The sequence below is a fragment of the Globicephala melas genome, chromosome 3 (assembly GCF_963455315.2).
Source record: "Globicephala melas chromosome 3, mGloMel1.2, whole genome shotgun sequence".
Taxonomy (NCBI): domain Eukaryota; kingdom Metazoa; phylum Chordata; class Mammalia; order Artiodactyla; family Delphinidae; genus Globicephala; species Globicephala melas.
In genome coordinates, this window is record NC_083316.1 from 91,442,382 (window position 1) to 91,463,818 (window position 21,437).

Consider the following 21,437-nt stretch of genomic DNA (forward strand, 5'->3'; position numbering starts at 1 on the left):
AAAGAGTTAGGGATAATATCTACATTCAAGGTGAAAGATGATGAACAGCTGACTGTAAAGATTCCTTGAAGGCTAAGATCTACCCAAAACTGAGATCCCTCTAAGGGAAGAATTCAAGAATGGCCAGGATATTTTTTTCTATAACAGGATGAATAAAGGTGACAAACTTACTGAGGTAAGCCTGTTGAGAACAAGCCTCATAGATACCTACGTGGACGGGGTTTACACACACAGATAAATACTATTTTTTAATTGATTAAGAGTTATAATTAATAAAAGTCTCTTGTAACTGTCAACTAAAAAGTGGTCCAAGTTAGGAAGGAAGTTAAGCTGCTGGACTTGGTGTGTTTTGCCTTTCTTTGTCAGTCTCAGCTTTTCCTTACTAGGTCATTATTTGTCATGTTTTTTCCATCTAAGAAAAGTGCACCTGTATCCTGCAGGAAACACTGGAAATGCTGTTGGGGCAAATAGCAGAGGCAGTGCCATCCCCAGAGTAGTGGTGGCAGCGTGTGTTGTCAGATGCCGCTGCACTCTGTCACCATGCTGCCTCTCCTCTGTGCAGTGTGGCTTCCTGTTGTGGTGCATGGCTCCCAGCCCGGCCAACGGAGCGGACCTGCTCTACACGCGCATCATCCGTCCTTTATTCCTGAAGCACGAGTCGCAGGTAGACAACATGGTGAATGACTTGAAGGACAAAGCCAAAGAGACTGCAGATGCCATCTCTAAAGAAGGTATGGCTCGGGGACAGCTGATTCAGCGTGTGAGAGGACATGGGATATACTGAGCCCACGTAACAAGCTTCCTCACTTTGTGTCCTATAACCTTTCCTCAGCCGTGTGCCAGGGCTAGTCAGGGATTTCTTTCCCAAGACTTTGCCTGTTGCCTTTACTTTTCCCGACATTCTTCTGCCATGTCACATAAAACACATCATTCGGTCAGCACTTTAGGAAAAATGACTTTCCTTTGGTGGGTAGAGATTTCAGAGAGTCATCTGTATTTATACACAAGTGCCATCTCTTTATTTCATTTCAGGTTGAACTGCTTAATATGCTGTTCACACCGCTTTTGTTAGAGGGCCAAGAGAATGCCCTCTCTCTCAGCTCTCCTGATCCTTTCATTCAAATACTTATTTGTAGAGGTGCTTGATATGTGCCAAGCATGTTCATAGCACTGGGCATGAACCAGGGAACCAGACAGACCAATGGACCATAGTGAACTCATGAAGGTTACAATCTTGTTGAGAGAAAGAGAGAGACAATACCATTGAAAAGCAAGTTATATGGCATACTTAGCAGATGATACAGAGAAAGATTAAGCAGATAGAAAGATAGAGAGTGCCAGGGGCTGAAGGGAAGCTTACAATTTTCAATAGAGTGATGTAGCAAATCCTCACAAAGAAGGCTGTACTGAGTCCAAGTTGAAAGTGTTAAGGGTAGGAACCGTGGGGAAGAAAGCTGCAGATAGAAGAAACGGCATGTGCAAAAGCCGGGAGTGGGCAGAGTACGATTGGCAGGGGGTGACCTAGAGGGAGAGTTGAAGGAGACAAGGTCAGAGAGGCTGGGGAGTGGAGCTGGAAGAGGACAGATCATATAGTACCCTTCAGGCTGCTGTAAGGGCTTTGGGCTTTTATTCTGCGTGAGATGGGCGTGAGCTGGGGTGCCACTGGAGAACTGTGAGCAAAGGAGCAACATGATTCGTCCTCTGTTGGAACAGGCTTATGTTGGCCACTGTATTAAGAATAGACTGAAGGGGGACAAGAAGGAAATCAGGAGACCAGATAAAAGGTTATTGCGGTGATCTGGCTGAAGGTGGTGGTGGTGGCTTGTTTGTAGTGGTAGCAGTAGGAGGTAAGAAGTCAGATCCTTGCTATATTTTGGAGTTAGAACCAGTAGGATTTGCTTATGGATCAGGCATGGAGTATGAGAGAGGAGTCAAGGACGAGGCCAAGTTTTTTTAGCCTGAACACATGGGAGGATAGAATTGCCACTGAGCTGGGGAAGACTGGGTGTTAACAGGTGTAGAGGGGAAAATAAGGAATTTAGTTCTGGACATAACTTTGTGTCTACTGGGTACATGTAGAAGTCAGCACAGCCAGGTGGATATGGATGTTGAGAGTTCAGGAGACAGGATAGGGCTAGGGATAGAAATTTGGGGGAGGGGGGTTACCCACATATGGACAGTATAATAAGCATGAGACTGGATGAGATCACAAGGGAGTGAGTGTAGTTAGAAAAGAGGAAGTCTGAGGCCTGGGCCCTGTGGCACCAATATTTGAGATCGAAGAAATGAGAAGCAACCAAAAAAGCAGACTGATAAGGACTGGCCAGTTGAGCAAGCAAGAAAACTCGAGATTGTGGTATCCTTGGGGCCAAGTGAAGACACTGTTTCAAAGAGGAGGGAGGGGTCTGTGGTCACACGGTACAGACGGGTCAAGGAGGCTAAAGGCCGAAAACTGACTCTTGGATTTAGCAGTGAGGAAGGCACTAGTCGTCTTGACAAAACAGAGTTTGTGGGGTGGTGAGAGCAAAATCCTGATCAGAATGGATTTTATGGGAGGAAGGGCATGAGAGAACATAGATTAGTCTTTTCAGAAGTTTCCCGCAGAGAGGAGTAGAAGAATGGGGCTGTAACTGGAGGAAGGTACTAGGGTCCTGAGGATGTTTTTTTCTTTTTCTTAAGGTAGAAGAAACAAAGTAGGTTTGAAAATTAATAGGAATGATCCAGTAGAGAGCAAAAAAATGATAGGAGTGAGGAGGTGAATTGCTGGAGCTCTGTCCTGGAATAGACCAGAGGGGACAGGGTCTAGAGTACAAATAGAGGGATCGGTCGTAGGAGCAGGAACAGTTTAGAATCATAGGAGGGGAATCAGTGTTGATGGGTGAAGATGCTGGTAGCTGAGCGTATGTGATGGTGAGAGCTTACAGAAGTGATTTTCTCATCACATCAAATTCCTCAGTAAACTAAGAAGGTCAACTGAGAGAGGGTGGGGAAGGAGGTGATAGAAAGGGGAGATGGTATGAAATAGTTACTTAGGACGAGGGTCAGCAAGCTTTTTCCGTAACGGGTCAGATAATAAATACTTCAGCTTTTGCCGGCCGTCAGGTCTCTGTGGCATCTACTCAACCCTGCCATTGTAGCTTTACGCAACACACAGCCAGAGGTGACACGGTGACCAGTGCGTGTGACTGTAATGTGCTGGCCGCTCTAAGACAGGGGCGAGTGGATGGACTAGGACAGTGTCGTGTGATCGCCAGGGGGCATTAGAGGCTCACGGGAGGTTTGTGTTCCTGGACTTACAGTGAGGCCGCGTAGTCTGCTTGTGTCTTCTTTTCCAGCCACATTTCCAGCTGTGTGGGTGCAGCTGTGGGATAGATGGAGAGCTGCATCCGGGTTGACTTGGTTAAGTGGGAGCTCTGAAGGGGGACCTAATGAGTGGTTCATGTTTGATGGCGGAGGAGGGAAGTGAGGACAAAAGGGAAGTGAGGAACAGTGAAAGGGGTGATAGAATCGATGGCTTATACAACCAGGTGGTGGGGGAAGAAGAACTCGGAGTCAGGAAAATAGAGGGAGCGGGCTGCAAAGGTAGGAGGTGATGGTGGAGTGGGACGCTCAGCGCTGAGACCGGAGAGAGGCAGCCATTACTGGTTGTGACAGTGAGGACGTGAGGTAGGCTGGAGCAGGTAGGGTGGAACGTCAAGGTTTTTGGAGGGGAGGAACCAAGAGGCCAGGATGCTGGAAGAATATCGTAATTACTGATAAAGTAAGAGTAGTGCTAGAGAGTGATATTAAGTTTGGAGTTAAAATCTTAAAGAAATGAGGCAGCACAGCCCAAGGGTCAGTGGACTGGAAAAAGAAGGGCTAGTGGGAAAGATAATTTGATGACATGAGATTCTGAACATGGCCCTGAAGAACAAAGGACGCTTTCTGGACCTCCAGACCCAGTAGTACCAGGGTCATGGAAGGAAAAAACAGCCGAAACTTGAGAAAGCAGTGTCCTTAGGGGACAGCCACGTTTCTGTAAAAGGAACAAGGTGAAGGAAACATTCAGAGAGATGGATGAGGATAGAGGAGATCTCGCTAATGATGGGACTTAAATTCCAGAGGGCACAGTAAGGGTTTTAAAAAGTGGAGAATGGGCATAGAATTAGAGAATTAAAAAAAAAAAGTTCTACAATAATGAGAAAGTGGGAGACAAGAGGTGACCTGGCCCCTGAGGAAGGAAGATCCCCCAGACGGTCCCCCGGCAGCTGTGTGTCCCCGCAGTGGTGTGCTCTCCCCCCACCCCCCCAACAGGCCGTTCTCTCCCGACGCCCGCTCCTGGGCACATGGCTCCAGTCTCCTTCAGAACGTTTTTTAGTTTCCTCACATCCTCCCGCTTTGGGATCGCCAGTTCCTTTTTAAGAGATTTCTTAACTGTTCCTCCTTGCTCTTAGCCTAACCAGCAACCTCTGGTGATGTCATTTCTGTCTAATTTGCCCACATTTCTTAGTCTTTGGTTCTCTCAGATCTCAGTACTCTGAAATCCGATTTTACTTTGATACATTCCTAAACACAGGTGTGAGAATGAAAATAAGTTAAGAGGAATTTAGGTGCTGACACATTTTAGACTTTTCTCCCAGTTTCTGGATTCTCCAAAAAGGACATTTTTGCAAAAGGCTAGTTAAGAGAGAAGCTGCGGTTTCTGTGTAAACTTTGTTCAGCAATTTTAATTGAGTGAAGGGAGAGCAGCTGTCAGGCAGCTGGTGAACAAGGAGGGCCTCCTTGGCTGGCATTCCCCTTGGGGCTCCATCAAGAACAGCTGCAGTTTGTGGAATCTCAGGAGGCCTGGAGGCTTCCAGAACACGCCCCCCTGCCCCATCACGCATATCACACTCACTCTTACGGCACATTTCAAGCCACTTGGTAATTAGGCAGGGTAGGTGGGGCTTAATCTCCCACAGATATAAGAATATTTTCCTGATGAATGTAGCTTCGTGCCATGAACTTGAACACTTACAGCAAACTCTTCCCATCATAAGCAAACTCTTCCCATCATACAAGGAAATGGTGGCACAACGATAAAACATAAACATGCATATAAGTATTCCGTCATTTCTTGATTCGGGGAATGATGGTTTTCTCTGATTTTTGTCACCAAGGCATAGACAGCCGACCCTGTTGTCATCAGACTGAGACATAGTGAAATTGTACAGGTGAGCACTCAGGCACAAAGGAGAATTTCTTGAATGTGCAGGGGACACTATACGCTCAAGGAATCTCTACTTCTTGTGATACTTAAAGGAGGACAGAGGGCAATGGCTTAGGTGACAGTCACTACAAGGGGGCTAGGCCAGACGATCTTCAGTAACTCTGCTCAAGTACTCAGGATTTGCCCTTGAAGAGGTCTCTTGTCCATTTCCGGGAAACTCTCCTAGCCCTGCCCACAAACCTCGGTATGTTCTCATCTGAGCATGAGTCATCCAAGTTGTTAATCTAGTAGCTACATTAGGCACAGAACCGCATTGCAAATAGCTCTGATGCAATTTTCTTTCCTCCTAACAGCCAAGAAAGCTGCTGTGAATTTACTGGGTGAGGAAAAGAAGAGCACCTAAATCACTGACTGGATGAAACCTTTCTGCCCTCTCTGTACCTTCCTTTTAGAGCTTGATGTTATATTAGGAACTGTGGTATAATCATTTTAATAATGTTGCCTTGGAAACATTTTTGATATATTAAAAAAAGGAATGTGTAAGTTTTTTTGCTTACTTTTACTGTCTGTATACACAGGGAACATTTAAATTTAATGCAATGGGCAGTGTCCAAGTTTTTGGAAAGTACATTTTGCCTCTGGGTAGGAAAAGACACATGTCACCATCCTGCAGGAAAAATAAACTTAAAATTATATATCCTACAGGCTTTGTACTTCAGTGGGCTCTCTCTGCATGCATTTTCTCTGTACTTTTAGGATACTCTATAACGGTCTACTTCATGTAATGTACAATTTTGTATTAAATGTTTTTAATGTATTTGTGCATACACACGCATAGGGAAATGTTACTGTCTGTGCGTAATGCTCATGGGGAGCTCCTGCCAAAGGCTGAAGGTTCCACTGTGCTGGTGTGATCTGAATAATACTTTAGAAAATTAATACACATGAGTAATGTTTCGAGTGAACAGTTAAGTGATAAATGAGGCTGAACTGGAGGCTGGCCTGGTGGTTTTCCTAACATTGTAGCAGCTGAATACAAAAACAGCTTTGTAAAGCAGTCAGTTGAGTGATAAATGGGGAAAGGTACACACACACATCACAGCTCCCAGTTCTGCAGAACTACTAATATTGTCTTGTAGCTTTTTAAAAATTGGCTGATAAGCTTTCAATCTGTCTGTTTTTAAGATGCTATAGTGGAAACCATCCCTGGTTTCACCTTCATAGCTGAATAATATGTTGGTTTAGTCTTGTTTCTTTTCCAGTCTTTTTAAAAGCAGTTAAGGAACCTCCAGAGGCTTGCCCACTTCTGATTACATGTACATTCTTGTTTTTATCATTAGCAACTACATGCTAATGATGACACCAGGCTCTAAGAGCAATTCTCGGAGAAGAAAGGAAGTATGATATAACCCATAATCCAGCTGGCAGTGGTTAAGACAAACGGCCTTCACCTTCTTTCCCTGGCCTTTAGAGGTCAAACACCAGATGCTTCCCTAGTTTACAAATCAGAATCATTTGTAGTCCATTTACACGCCTTCATCTTTATGCTTTACTTTGATAAACTGCACACAACCTCATAGTTTAAGTACAGAACACAAAGTTAAAATTAATGTCACTAGCTTGATTAGCCACATAGCTTATAGGGACCTTGACAACTTGTCTGTACTACAGAATCTGAGCTTTGCACCAACCATACTGCTAGGATGCTTCTGAATTAGACTAACCTGACCAAAACAAGAGCATAACAAAACTAACATTAAATATCCAGGCCTGTAAAATATTTCTTAAAGCAAATAAAGATGATTAGTTCCCTTTTAGATAACAATTAGGTAAAATCATGATGTCTCATGAAATCATTTCTCATGAAATATCAAAGATATCAAAAATAGGGGATAATATCACCCTAATATTATAATAATATGGATAATATCACACCCATTATTATAATAATATTTTTTGGGGGGGGAATGTGATGATAAGGCATCTTATTAACCATACCTTAAAAAACTTTTGGAAAGCAAACAGAATTACTTGTTATTGGAAGAAAATCAAGCCTTAGATTAAAGATTTTAAAAAGTACCTCTAGGAGTATTTAAATCCCTTTCCCCATAAATAAACTATGCTTTTCTTGGTGACAGAAGAATGAAAATTAGCAACTTCTAGCTAATCAGAATATATAATCAGATTGTTAGTATACAAAATATGTAACTTTTAGTATACAAAGTATCAGGCAAGGTGGAGCATACAAGTTACTATTGCTCATAACTACTTTACAGGCTAGTATCAGTTTTAAAACTACTATACTAAGAAAATTCTGAATGCAATATTTTTTATCCCTATAGCTTTATCCTGCAGTGCATTCTGTAAGAAATTTTAGTTACTGTTTTTGGCAGTCAATGTGTACATATTAATGACAGGAGAACTTATGAGTTGAGCAATTCTGTCTGTTTCGTTTTCCCAAATAAGATATTGCCATGGCTAGAGTATTTGAAAAACTAATCGAGCCTGTGTCTAGCTATAAGACAAGCATTTGTTTATACATGAACACTATTTCGGGGATATGTAAAGGCAAAGAATTCCTACGACAATTCTTCTCCTACTTAAGAGCTTCTGATTGACAATTACTGCTACTCTGGGGAGTCTTCTGCCTACAGCCTGAAGAACATGAGCATAGCCTTTAAATAAGTTACCAACTATCCTGAAGATGTGATACAGTAAATGAAAATGGATATAAATAAAATTCCGTTATCTCATTGAGCTGTTTTAGTTCATTTTATCTGATGGGGCTTAAAAGACTTTCCCTAAAAACATACCAACCAAAAAAAGTTTCTACCAATAATTAGCATGAGATGGAGAGGAAACCTAAACTACTCTTGACCTTTGAAATAACACAGGTTTGAACTGCACGGGTCCATTTACATATGGATTTTTTTCAGTAAATACATACTACAGTACTACACGATCTGTGGTTAATTGAATATCCAGTTGCAAAACTGCAGCTCTGGAGAGCCGTTTGTTTGCAAAGTTATCACTGGATAGTTGACTGTGATAGTTGTCAGCTGTACTGCTTTCTACTGGCATAATGTATTACACACAGTCGCATACAACTACTAGTTGGTGTTATTATTTGCATGTAAGTATATTTTGATGTAGTAAACACATATGTGCCTCCAAATCACTCTGTACTTTAAGAGACCAAGAAAAGAACTTGGGATTTTATTAAAAATACCTACTTCTGGAGGGCGTACTTTGGTCAGCTTCATCTCCTGCATTTGCTTATTACATGTCTGTATGTCTAGAATCATGGTGTTTAGAGTAATAGATACAATTCACATCCTTAGCCATCAAATATTACAGTTCTATATAATACAGCAGGAGAAAGTAAATATATTTGAGAATGACCTTATTTAAAAGTTTTTCTGGCTGCTTACTACAATATTAGCTTATAAAGTATCTTTGTAAACACACACCTCAGAGAACTAAGAGAAATAAAGAGGTTATTTGGTCAAATTAGTGGTTCTCAAACTTGTGTGCATCAGGATTTCTTGGTGGGGGTTGCGGGATCGGGAATTGGTAAAACAGATTGCTGGCCTCATCCCCAAAGTTCCTGATTCAGGAAGCCTGTGGCAGGGCTGAAAAATCTGCATTTCCAACAAGATCCGAGGTGATGCTAATGATCCAGGAATCACAATTTGACACAAAACCACTGGGTTAGATTAATGCTCTCTTTACACTTAGTATACAGAGGTTTTCAGGCCTGGGCTGTGCATTACAATCATCTGAGCAGCTTTCAAAAAATACTGGTATCTGCCTCCACTGCCAGAAATTCTAACATTAACCTACTATACACCCAGGTGCCAGTATTTTAAAACTCTTCAGGTGATTCAAACATGCAGCCAGGGTTGAGAATGTGAAATAAGGTTCGTATTTATGGCAAGACAAGAAAAATTTAAACATAAAAATTCTTCTCTGTCCTTTGGTCTCCCCTCTCCCCCCAGTGTGCACTGTGTACCCACATTATGCATTGACCAAAGCTCCCCCATTAGCAGGAATACCTGCTCAACCATAAATAGCAACATTCTCCTAGCATCAACAAGACAACTCCTTGAAAGATAACAGGCCTTCCTGAGCTTATAAAGGTTCACATAACCCACCACGATGGCGCTTAGATCTGGATTATGAAAACTGTCAAGTACAAACACATCATTTAACATACAGCCCTGTCTTAAAAAAAACCAAATATAAACTGTGTCTTGACTTCTAATGGGCAGAACAATTCTCAGAGCTTTCTGAGATGCTCTTCCCGGGTTTGAGGATGCTCAATCCTCAAATTTGGCTTGAATAAAATTTTCCCATTCCTTCTTAGATCAACTGATTAAATTTTTCGCCAACAAGAACTACTGGTAGAGACTACTAGTAAGGTCGAGAATCCCAAGGTCTGGAGAGTTTGTCTTAGCTCATGAGTTCACCTGGTGTGTTAGTTTCCTATTGTTGCTGTAACATATTACAACAAATTCAGTGGCTTAAAACAACACAGATGTATTAGCTTACAGTTCTGAAGGTTAGACATCCAAGAGGTTGGCAGGGCTGCATTTCATCTGGAGACTGTAGGGGAGAATCCATGTCCTTGCTGCTTTCAGCTTCTACATGCTGCCTGCATTCCTCGGTTTGTGGCTACTTGGTACTCTGACCTCTGCTTCCCTTTTATAAGCACCTTTGTGATTTACATTGGGCTCACCTGGATAATCCAGGATACTCTCTGCAGCTCAAGATCCTTAATCTCATATGCAAAGCCTTTTGTCATGTAAAGTAACATACTCACAGGTGGTTTTGTTTTTATTGTTTTTGTTTTTTTTCTGCGGGGGCAGCCAGTGGTAGGGAGAGCGGCCCATTCTGCCTACCCCACCTAGTCTCTCTTTGGGTACAGAAATTTCATTATAGTTACCCTCAATGTCAAAACAACTGTAAAGAGCATCTTAATGTTGGGAGGAAACTAAAAAAAAAAAAAAAAAGGGTTTAGGGAAGAACTATTCATATCCAAGTAAAGACTGGAGGTTTATCCTCTGGAGATAGTAAGAGGATCTTTGGAGTAGGGGACACAGGCAGAGTTAAGGGAGGGAAGTTGTATTAAAAACAGGATTGAGCGACTAAATGCTGAAACCCATTAGCCCCACCCTGCCTTCTCCCACTAGGCTCCCAGATCTTTATCCTCCTGGAAGCTTCTTAGACTTCTCTCTGGGGAAGCACATCAGCCTAAGAGAAAACACCTCTGATCTTGGAAGTTTCCCCCAAAATGTCTCAGCCAGATATCCCTTTAGTGAAACTCACAGTCTGCAAGCCCTTCTTATATGCTCAGAACTTCCAATCAACTTTTTTGGTCTTTCACTCTTAAAAAAAAAATTAAGGAAAGCCACTTAAACATGACAGGAATCTAAATAAAAACAATTAAAAAAAAAAGTGACTTGGAAGTAAAAGGATATAAACCATACCCTCTAAGAAAGAAGAAATTACATCCATGAAATAAGAATAGAATGCTAGAAAAAGGAAACATTTAGGTGACAAAAGAGCTTACAGAAGTTGAAAATAACAAGAAAAATGAAAAGTTCAATAGAAGGATTGGAAGATAAAGCTGAGAAATTCTAGGAACTAGAACATAAAGACAAAGAAATGGAAATAAAAAAAGATAAGAAAATTTTAGGACTTGCCCAGCAGGTCCAATATTTAAATAAGGAATTCCAAGATCAGCTCTCCGGCTATAGGATGCCTAGATGCTCAGAGCCTGAGGCTGATGCCACCAGGGCCCCAGGGGAAGAGGGGCTCTGTTCTCATCTTTCAATAAAGCTGTTGGTCTAATTTTTTAAAAAAGCAATTCCAAGATCAGAAAGGGGAGAAAAATCAATGAAATTTTCAAGAAAATCTCCCAGAACTGAACACAAGTCTCCATATTGAAAGGGCCCATTAGGTACCCAGTACAATAGACAAAAGGAGACCCACACAAAGCAAAAGTGATATTTAAGAATACTGAGATCTGAGTTTCAGTAAGAAAAATGTGAGTCACGACAGATCATGAACTAGAATGGCTACAACAGAAGACCATGAAGCAATGCCCTTAGACTTCTGAAATGAAATGATTTCCAATTCTAGTTCTATACCCAGCCAAACAGTGTGAGGGTAGAATGATGACACTTTCAGATATGCAAGGTCTAAGAACATTTACCTCCCTTACATTTTTCCCAGGAAGATCCTGAAGATGGGCTACACAAAACGAAGAAGTAACTCAAGAAAGAATACATAACATGCAGAAATACAGGATATCCAAAAACAGCAAAGTAGTGAAGCGAGTCATACTCTGAATGATGGTGAAGAGAGACCTGAGTGAAGCTGTGCACTGGGTGGAAAGGGTAACTAGTAGAGATTAGAGCCAGGTGAAAGGCTCCAGAAGAGACTTCTTTAAAAAGATGAAATTAATGAACTACTTGGGCTTCCCTGGTGGTGCAGTGGTTAAGAATCCGCCTGCCAATGCAGGGGACACGGGTTCGAGCCCTGGTCTGGGAAGATCCCACATGCCACGGAGCAGCTAAGCCCATGCGCCACAACTACTGAGCCTGCGCTCTAGAGCCCATGAGCCACAACTGCTGAGCCTGCGTGCCACAACTACTGAGCCCGCGCACCTAGAACCCATGATCCACAACAAGAGAAGCCACTGCAATGAGAAGCCTGCTTACCGCAACGAAGAGTATCCCCTGCTCGCAGCAACTAGAGAAAGCCCGCACACAGCAATGAAGACCCAACGCAGCCAAAAATAAAAATAAATTAAAAAAAACAAAAAAAATAAACTATCTGATGTGAACAAACTATTTGTAAGGTTGTTTTGACAACTGATAGTTTATGGCTGAGTTAGTGACAAATATTCAGAAAACTGAGCAAATAAAAGAAAAAAATTAGCCCCAAAGAAATAAAAAATAACCACAGCATACTCAAGAGTGTTTCTGGAGATCAGCTGGGGATCTTCCTAAATGCATTCAAATTCTGGGCTTGGGCCAGAGATTCTGCATTTTTCACAAACTCCCAGGGGGAGCCCAGTGCTGCTGGATCCCTGACTGTAATTTTGAACAGCAAAGGTACTACATGGTTCAGCTATGAATGGAGTATAGGATAATAATGTAAACTCTGAATAGTGATTAAAATTATAAAATACAGTGGTAGGAGGGAAGATGGGAAAGATGCATGCATGTGTTGCGGGTAAAGGAAGGAAAACGAAATCATCCTCCTCTACAGATGGAAGTTAATGCCTAAAATCGAAACTATTAAAACTGGCTGGCTCTTTAAATTATGTACAATATTGATAACAATAAAGTCCTTAAAAAAAAGGGCAAAGGATGTGAACATAATTCACTGAAATAAATACAAATGACATTTCAACATATGAATAAATGCTCAATTTTGCTCATTAGAAAAGAGTCTATTTTTCACTTGACTGGGAAAGAAGCAAAGTTAATTATTCACTGATTGCAGCAAGATGAAGAAACAGCAATATGTTACAGCAATAGTTGTGAAACCTTTTCTGACAATCCTATTGTCCCATAAGTAAAAGAATTTTAGATTCTAGTGATCTTTCTGTAACAAATCTTTTAAGTTGACCGCCCCAGTATCCACTCTCAACTATTCACTTCCTTGGCTGCCTCTACTATCAGGACTGAAAGGCTGTATTTCACTTTGTGCCAGAGTTCTTGACAATGAAACTTAAGTGAAAGTTGGCCAGGAGGGATTTTGAGAAATCTCTGGCTTTCCTTTTAACGGGGGACAGATGTGGAACTCTGATACAATGTCAGGTCTGGTATCATCCCTTTTACAAGCTTGCAACAACTGTAAGGATGTTAGAAACATGCCATGGATAGCGGAGTAGAAAGGTATGAGGGCATCACTGAGCAACCGAACCAACACCTATAATAACCTTTGGGTTTCACGTTATTTGAAAAAATTTAATTCCTGCTTAAGTCCCTCATCGTTTTCTGTTACACAGCCAAACACATTCCTAAGTGATACACTTCCCCAAAGAGGGCTTCTCTGAATCATGTTTTGCAACCCTGTATTTATTTGTAAGTCTGATATATAAACTGCTGTACTATTATGTTCACTATAAAACATATTAATAACAGAAGTCATTAGAGAGAAAAAAACCTAAGTAACAATTCTAATACTTCTTCCTGCATACCAATGGATCATCTCATACAGCCTGGATGTGTAACCCCTTTTAAAGTTCTGAAAGTCTGGCTTCGTTTATTCTGTAATCACTTGGAATTGTTTGATCTCAAGCAATAAAAACTTAAAGAAATGGGGATTTAAAGGAGGACATAAAGGGGCTCATAAGATTCACAGAAGAGCTATACCAGGCCTCAGGAAGACAGGAATCAGGATAGCTCAAATTTGTAAACAATTCCCATCACCATTTGTACTTGTGTTTCTACTCCAGATTTAATATTTGTGAGAAATAATCCATTGGCCTGGCTTGGGTCATATCCTGTGGTCAGGATGCAGCCCTGTAATTAACTGCCCTTCCAGAAGCATATGGAGTCAGGGAAGGCAGTTCCCCAAGAGATGATCAGTAGACAAAAACATATGGCTGGATAAGGAGTCTCTTAAATTTTACACAAAATCACCACTTTTAGAACAGTGCTTTGGAATAAAGTTAGAATCACCAATCCACTTTAGTTTCTTGAAAAAATGTTTATGTCAAGGTGCTAAAGCATAGGTAATTTTAGAACTCCAAGTAAAATAATATTCTTAAGTCTACACAATAAGCAAATCTAAAGCTTAAACTCCAGGACTTTCCACATGCCAACAAACTAGTAATTGATTAAACAATTCAATTACAATAATTGAGTAGAAGAATATGATCTACAGAGTGAAGTCAGAAAGAGAAAAACAAATATATATTAATGCATATATGTGGAATCTAGAAAAATGGTACAGATGATCTTATATGCAAAGCAGAAAGAAAGACACAGACATAGAGATCAAACATAGGGATACCACGAGGGAAGGGGGCGTGGGATGAACTGGGAGATTGGGACTGACATATATACACTACTATGTGTAAAACAGATAACTAATGAGATCCTACTGTATAGCACAGGGAACTCTACTTGGTGCTCTGTGGAGACCTAAATGGGAAGGAAATCTAAAAAAGAGGGGATATATGTATATGTATGGCTGATTCACTTTGCTGTACAGCAGAAACTGACACAGTAGTGTAAAGCAACTATACTCCAAGTAAAAAGAAAAAAAAGAATATGATCTACAGACTGCCTGTTCATAGACCTCCAAAAGGATTTAAGCACTTTCTTCTGGTTTTAGGCTCACACTACGCTTCCACTCCCCATTTTATTCTCTTTATCGCCTCTGCTGGCATTAACTAATTTGTAAGCAAAAGCTACAAAAGTCAGTTTGAAATTTATTTCATTAACTTAAAAGAGGAACAAAATGTGTACTTCAAATCTTATTAAACTCATTTATCTGAAACATGTTTACACAGAGGACAAACAGATATAGGATTTCAAGTAACTTATGGTAGAGTCCACTGTCCATTTAAAAAAAATGATTCTTACTTTCACAAAAACTGCATTAAAAGGCAAAAAGAAAAAATTTCTTTTATACTTCCTAAGAGCTGGATGCATATTTCTGATGTAAATTTATTTCATTGTCAACTCTGATGCTGAAGCTGGGAGGCACAAATGTTCATAGTTCAGTTAAATGATGCAAACAGAAAGTTTCTGTTTCTCTCAGATACAAATGAGAAACCTCCATTCATGTCTCTTACAGTAGTACCACATCCTTGATTCTCATACCAGGTCACTTCTTCTTCTTTCCTTTCCCTTTTTTACTTCCCTCTCCTTGCTGAAGACTCTGGTCACCACCTCCGGTTTTTTGTGTCCTTGTTTTCAGTTTAGGTATCATTTCTGCAGCATACAACATTACTGACTTACCTAGGAACAAGAAGTTAGGCTTAGTGTATAATCTGAGAAATAAGACATAAAAGGTCGTTAACTTGAAAATCATGAAGTTTAAGAAATCATCACCACATCAAGAAAATAAGAATTTAAAAAGAAAAAATCAGGGCTTCCCTGGTGGCGCAGTGGTTGGGAGTCCCCCTGCTGATGCAGGGGACATGGGTTCATGCCTCGGTCCGGGAAGATTCCACATGCTGCGGAGCGGCTGGGCCCGTGAGCCATGGCCGCTGAGCCTGCGTGTCCGGAGCCTATGCTCCGCGACGGGAGAGGCCACAGCAGTGAGAGGCCCGCGTACCAAAAAAAAAAGAAAAAGAAAAAATCAAATGACTATGAAGACACTGATTTTCTCAAGTGGGGACCTTTCCTGGAGAAAATGTATTAAGAACAATGCTGAAATATTTAAATGAACAAAATAAAAATTTAGAACACTTTATTTGAAATAAAAAATTTGATCTTGGTCCTAGGAATTGACTTGAAGATCAAAGGAAAATATATCTAAACATAACAAGCTGAAAACAGAGTCAGGATATCACTGTAACTTAAGCTAGGAAGCACAGGCCCTCTCAATCTTACAGCAAACGCCCATGTCATTAAGCTACAAAATATGTCACTCACACGCCCAAATGATTTATGCCCACGTGCCCCCTGCTCTGGGCACCAACCACCTCCTCCAGCTCCAGTGGCTGCTTTCAACACATCAGCCGCTCAGCTCTGTTTTTTACTTTCTTACTGTTTTCTTACTGGAAACAGGAAGCAACATCTTTTCAACTGTAGTTTTTACTTCTATGTTATTAACTAGTCAAAGCAAAAGGTTGATGGTTTTTGTTTTTGTTTTTTTTGGTCTTTTGACTTGTAAGAAGTAGTGTAGGAAGATGCCAAAGAAAAGAAAAAATACACTGAATATACCACCTGTCATTCCCGAGTCAGACCCTTAAGTTTCTAGAAATATCTACCAATCCTGACAGGTTTTGGTAGATATTAATAACCAAATAATTATGTTAGAATAATAACCAGTTATTTTAATTCAATTAAAAACAATTCAGTTGTCACTTTGGGGTTACTGTGTCAAGAAAAAAATTAACAGCTCCATTTAAAAAACCTAGAACATATTTTTTACAAATAAAAAATTCAGAAAAGTAAAGAATTACATGTAAATAAATACTCATCTTCCCAATACACCGAGTTAATATATTGGAATACTGAAGTTTGTTTTGTTTGGTTCTCATTGTTTTTTAAGAAATAAAACACTAGAGCTAATGCTACAATCTACTCTGACCATCACACCCCGACCACACTCCTCACTCCCTACTCGCCATTAGGTTAACTACTACCTTAAGACTTGGTGTTTTCTTCTAGTCCATTTCAAAAGTGTTTATATATATGTCAATAAACAATACTGCATATACATCAATCAATAAACAGTAATATTTTGTATTTAAATGTATACCTAAGTGGCACCACACTATGCATATCTCTTGCGTTTTTCGCTCAATATGGCTTTTTATTTTTAATTTTTAAAATTATTTATTTATTTATTTTGGCCACCCTGTGCAGCTTGTGTGATCTTAGTTCCCTGACTGGGGATTGAACCCTGGGCCCCTGGCAGTGAGAGCACAGAGTCCTAACCACTGGACCGCCAGGGAATTCCCTCAATATGGGTTTTTATTTTTTTATTTAATAAATTTATTTATTTATATATTTTTTGGCAGCGTTGGGTCTTAGTTGCTGCGCATGGGCTTTCTCTAGTTGCGGTTAGCGAGGTCTACTCTTTGTTGCAGTGCATGGGCTTCTCACTGCGGTGGCTTCTCTTGTTGCGGAGCGCGGGCTCTAGGCGCACGGGCTTCAGTAGTTGTGGGATGTGGGCTCAGCAGTTGTAGCTCGCGGGCTCCAGAGCACAGGCTCAGTAGTTGTGGCGCACGGGCTTAGCTGCTCCACGGCATGTGGGATCTTCCCAGACCAGGGCTTGAACCCATGTCCCCTGCATTGGCAGGCGGATTCTTAAGCACTGCGCCACCAGGGAAGCCCTCAATATGGCTTTTTAAATTTACTGACAGAAATGAATAGCAGACCTCAAGGGTCTCTAGGATCTGAAATAGCAGTAATGTGTGACCATTTAATAATTTCACATTCTTAACCTGGGAACAATGATGGGACTTCCAGAGGATTATAAAATGTTCACGCAACAATGTGTTTTTTTTGGAGAAATGATTAGTAGGTTTCATCACATTCTCAAAGGTCCTTAACTTAAAAGAAGTTAAAAGCACTGTTTACCTCTCTGCATCAGCAGCAGCCCTTTTTCTAAATTAATCTATAGAATGCAAATTACGTTTTTGACCTGTCAAAAGGTCAGTTTTAGAACATTTTTGACAGTGTAGAGGAGTAACCTATCCCAAACTTAATTCATTCATTAAAAAAAACTTACGTGACGGGAACTGTACAAGACAGAGGCTGCCATCTTCCTGTTTGAGCTGGACCCGGACCCTGCCCCTGTACTGAAGATCACGATTCCATTCTCTAGAGTACATTTTATTTTTCTAACATAAAGAAATAAATAAAAACAGGCTTTAAGAAAGTTATTATGTCAATGAGATGAGTATGGAAAATAGTGAACACAGAACCATATCATACCTCAAGAAATACATTAAGTCCAACTGCTGAGCATACATCCTGAATCTCTGTAGCTGTAGGATTTTCAACAGCCTGAAAAGTTAAAAACAAAAACACTAAATAGCTCAGCTTTAAGTGGATATTGCTACATTGTTGTATAAATCATTTCAAATATCTGATCAAAACACATACCAAAATCCTAGGTTTCCTTTTTTTTTTTTTTTTTAGGTACAGTTGTTTCGATTGTAATTTTTAAATTCCTGGGACTCACACTGATTCATACTTGTGTATCCACCTCCCTTCCAAAAGAACATAAACTTCACAGGGTTAATACCGGTTAAACAACTATTACAGATGCAACCATTTCCTCCCTCCCTCCTTTCTTTCTTTCTGTCTGTATTTACTCTTTAGTGTCCATACTCAGCAAATTATAAGGTATAACAACCTTATATTCAGCATAGACAAAGCTTAGTATGGCTAATGGAGATTCCATTGCTTAATGAGGAGCAGTGTTTGTCCTGATCACCAAGTACCCTTTCTGGCTCCTCCAGAAGCCCTCAGAATTCTGTAGTCATTATTGGTACACTTTGATGGACACATCTGTCTATTAAATAAATATATGCTAGGAGCTGTCTTTGCCACAAGGGGCTTTTTTCAAGAAGTCTACATAATACAGATGCAACCACTTTAGAAAACTGTTTGGCAGTATCTACTGAAGTTAAATATATGCATTTTTTATGGCCATGCAATTCCACTGCTATAGGTATGTTATCGAGGAAAAATACAAAATAGACAATCTCAAGAATGTTCACAGTAGCACTATTTTTAATAGCCCCAAACTAGAAACAACCCAACTATCCATCAATAGTAGGCTGGACCGTGGTATATACACACAATGCAGTACTACAGAGCAGTGGCTTTCAGCAAGGTAATTTTGCCCCCTGACATTCAGCAATGCTAGGAGACATTTTTGATCATCACAACTAGGGTGGGGTAGGGCACTGGCTTCTGATGGGTAGAAGCCAAGGATGCCGCTAAACCCCACACAGCACAGCACAGCCTCTGCAACCATGAATCATCTGGCTCAAAACGCTGGTGGTGCTGCTGTCGGGAAACCCTACAACAGAGCAATGAAATTCAACAAACTACACTCACAAATGCAGGGTATAAGCACTTGTAAGCTGAAACCTCATAAGCTTCATATTCATTGAAATCAGACAGACATGAAAGTACATAGTGTGTAATGCCACTGAAATAAAATAAGAAACAAGCAACAGTAATCTATGGTATCGGAAGTCAGGGCAGGGGTCATCCTTTGTAGTGAGTGTATATGGAAGGAACAGAGACTGGGAAGGGACATAAAGGAATCTTCCTGAGTGCTGGTAACGTGTTCTTTTTAAAATCTGGGTGCTTGGTTATCCATGCGTACTCATTTTATGAAATTTAATCAAAATAAACACGTAAGATTTACGTATGTTTCCGTATGTATGCTATAAATCAATAAAACTAAAAACAATTCAATCATTCTCCAAATTATCTTGAGATCTTGCTTCCAGAGGCCTCTGTCAATGTGGCTTGATGTTAGGCATTATTCTGAATCAGTGCTTTGGCGTCTTCTCTTTTACCCTGTAGCAGCAAAGCAGACTTTCCTCTACACATTTAAGCAGTAGAATGAGAGATATTAAATAACACAAAAATAACGTACTGCTTCAGGCCAAGTTCCTTAAATCCATCATCAGATTACAAAATGTAAATTAATCTTAAAAAAATAGAATATAACATTAATTTTGAAAATGAAAAGCTACAAAGACCCCCTTCACTTGGCACTAGGCACTTTCTAAACTTAAGCCACCAGGCCAACTAAGAACTCGGGTTTTCCTACTGAAACAGCACAAGGCAGAAATCATCTCTTTTAAAACTATAAACACGTACTTTTAAGAAGTATTAATTTTAAAGTAACTTTACCCCTCTCAAAAAGAAGACGATGACGATGATAATGGACATAAAACTGTAAAACTCAACATATGTGAATTTTCTGCAAGTCTTGTTTAAAAACACAGCTGCATTCTGTATATCATATTGTACAATGCCAGAATTTTGGTTTCCTTTATTAAGGGAAAGAGTGTCATAACCTTAAGTTTAAAAAAACAAAAACGTGCAAACCCTACAACACTCCACCCCCAACTTCTTTCAAACACAGGCTCATGAAGAACCACTTAAAAAATTCTTTCAGTTATGAATCAGTGCCCTCCTGCATCACCATTATTAATGAAAGCACCCCAATTGTTGGCTGCCGTTCTCCTCATGCCCCAAACAATGCAGTAAAGTAAAAGAAGCCTTTGTGGCCCTGACAATACAACCTCCCCAGGCCCTCAAAGACAGACGTATCAGCCCGCTTACCTTACTTATGGGGATTCGCCGCCCCTCCGCTATGGTCTTCTTGTTATTTAAATAAGCAGGATAGATACAAATGAACCTGCCACAGGAAAAGCCCAGCTGGTATCACTCGAGAAATATTTCCAAAAGTTCATTCATTCTTTCTTTCATCATCATCATCATCATCAGGATGGCCGGTACACCTATACTATTATGTGCTTAACTTTTTTTCTTTAAATTGCCTCCCCTCTACTTAAAAAGCGAACTTTAACTTAGATGGAAAAAAAATCACTTGCTAGAGGGAGGGAGGGAGGGAAGAAGGAAGCAACGCCGTAACTGTTCAGTTAGATACAGGTGCCTGTCAAAAGCTTCTGATGGCGGGGCCTGCTCTCTTATATAGAAACTACAAGTCTGAGGTATTAAAGGCTTGAAAGAACTCAAACGAGCCTTTCCGAACGCACCAACAACTGAAAGAACAGATTTTTCACACTGTGATTACTTAACGTCATGTCCACGTAGCACCCAAAGTCCTCGGTCTCACGTACAGGTAAAGGTAAACACTGAGCTAGGTAAAGTTGGGATCTAGGGACCTGCGAACAGCCCTGGCGCAGCCGGCCTCAGGGAGGAACGGGCGCCGGAGGACAGGCCCGGAGCCCGGCGCTGGGGCTGAGCTCCCACGGCGAGCCTTCCTCAGGGCTGGGGAAGTCTGCGCAACACCCGCGGGCTCGCCGCAAGCCCCTTCCTCTCTCCGGACTCACCTGTCCTGGTCGGCCGGGGACCGCGCAGCGGCGCAAGCCATCTTCACCCAGCCCCCAGGCCGAACTTGCAAGAAAAACCCAGCCTGAATTCCGCTCGGAGATCCACCCCATTTCCGGCGGAAGTCCTGCCCACCGAAGCACTTTTGCGTCCGCCGTTTTTCACCGTCGGTTTGTTCCAGCACCTGTCGCTCGGCGTCAGGGTCTCTAGTTTCTGACGTGGCGTCGAAACCTCTCGCGAGAGGGTCCACGAACGTTAGTAATTCCTTCGCTTCTCAAGATCTCGCCAAAACCAGCCTTTGGGGCGCTTCCCCTGTCACTAAAATTGGCTTAAGCGTTCACGCGCTTTCTTGGCCAATTTCACATTGCGTTTGGATGCTGCTAACCTCTCTCGTCCTTAGAGTAGGGCTCCACACCGCGGGTGATCTGTGAGTTCCGAGCAAGTTGTTAGAGTAGGCAAGAAAATACCCTTTATGTTTAATCTTTAACCGCTCCTGGGCC

The 21,437-nt window shown here is 41.0% G+C and overlaps 2 protein-coding genes across 3 annotated transcripts in view; one reads left to right on the forward strand and one right to left on the reverse strand.

Annotated features, from left to right (window-relative positions):
- The window catches only part of REEP5 (receptor accessory protein 5), a 43,396-nt gene extending 35,451 nt beyond the window's left edge, over positions 1-7,945 (forward strand). The window contains exons 4-5 of the mRNA XM_030869888.3: positions 563-731; positions 5,542-7,945. Of these exons, the coding sequence (XP_030725748.1) occupies positions 563-731; positions 5,542-5,591 (219 nt within the window). The 3' untranslated portion in view covers positions 5,592-7,945. The remainder of the gene's footprint in view (positions 1-562; positions 732-5,541) is intronic.
- A 6,154-nt stretch (positions 7,946-14,099) lies between these two features.
- Positions 14,100-21,062, reverse strand: SRP19 (signal recognition particle 19). 2 transcript variants are annotated; one of them, XM_030869886.3, is made up of 5 exons: positions 20,940-21,062; positions 20,206-20,281; positions 17,827-17,898; positions 17,621-17,732; positions 14,100-15,174 (listed from the first exon to the last, which is right to left on the reverse strand). In XM_030869886.3, the coding sequence occupies exons 1-5, from the start codon at positions 20,978-20,980 to the stop codon at positions 15,041-15,043; spliced, it is 435 nt and encodes a 144-aa protein (XP_030725746.1). In that variant the 5' UTR covers positions 20,981-21,062; the 3' UTR covers positions 14,100-15,040. The 2 variants fall into 2 exon arrangements, with proteins under 2 accessions (XP_030725746.1, XP_030725747.1); XM_030869887.2 differs by lacking the exon at positions 20,206-20,281 and having other exon boundaries at positions 20,940-21,048.
- Positions 21,063-21,437: the final 375 nt, after the last annotated feature.

Coding starts and splice junctions, on each gene's coding strand:
- SRP19 (XM_030869886.3), bottom strand. CDS start 20,980: ATGGCTTGCGCCGCTGCGCGGTCCCCGGCCGACCAGGACAG. Junction 17,733..17,826: donor GACTTAATGTATTTCTTGAG/GTATGATATGGT, acceptor TCTTTATGTTAG/AAAAATAAAATGTACTCTAG. Junction 15,175..17,620: donor TCTTGTACAGTTCCCGTCAC/GTAAGTTTTTTT, acceptor TCTTGTTCCTAG/GTAAGTCAGTAATGTTGTAT.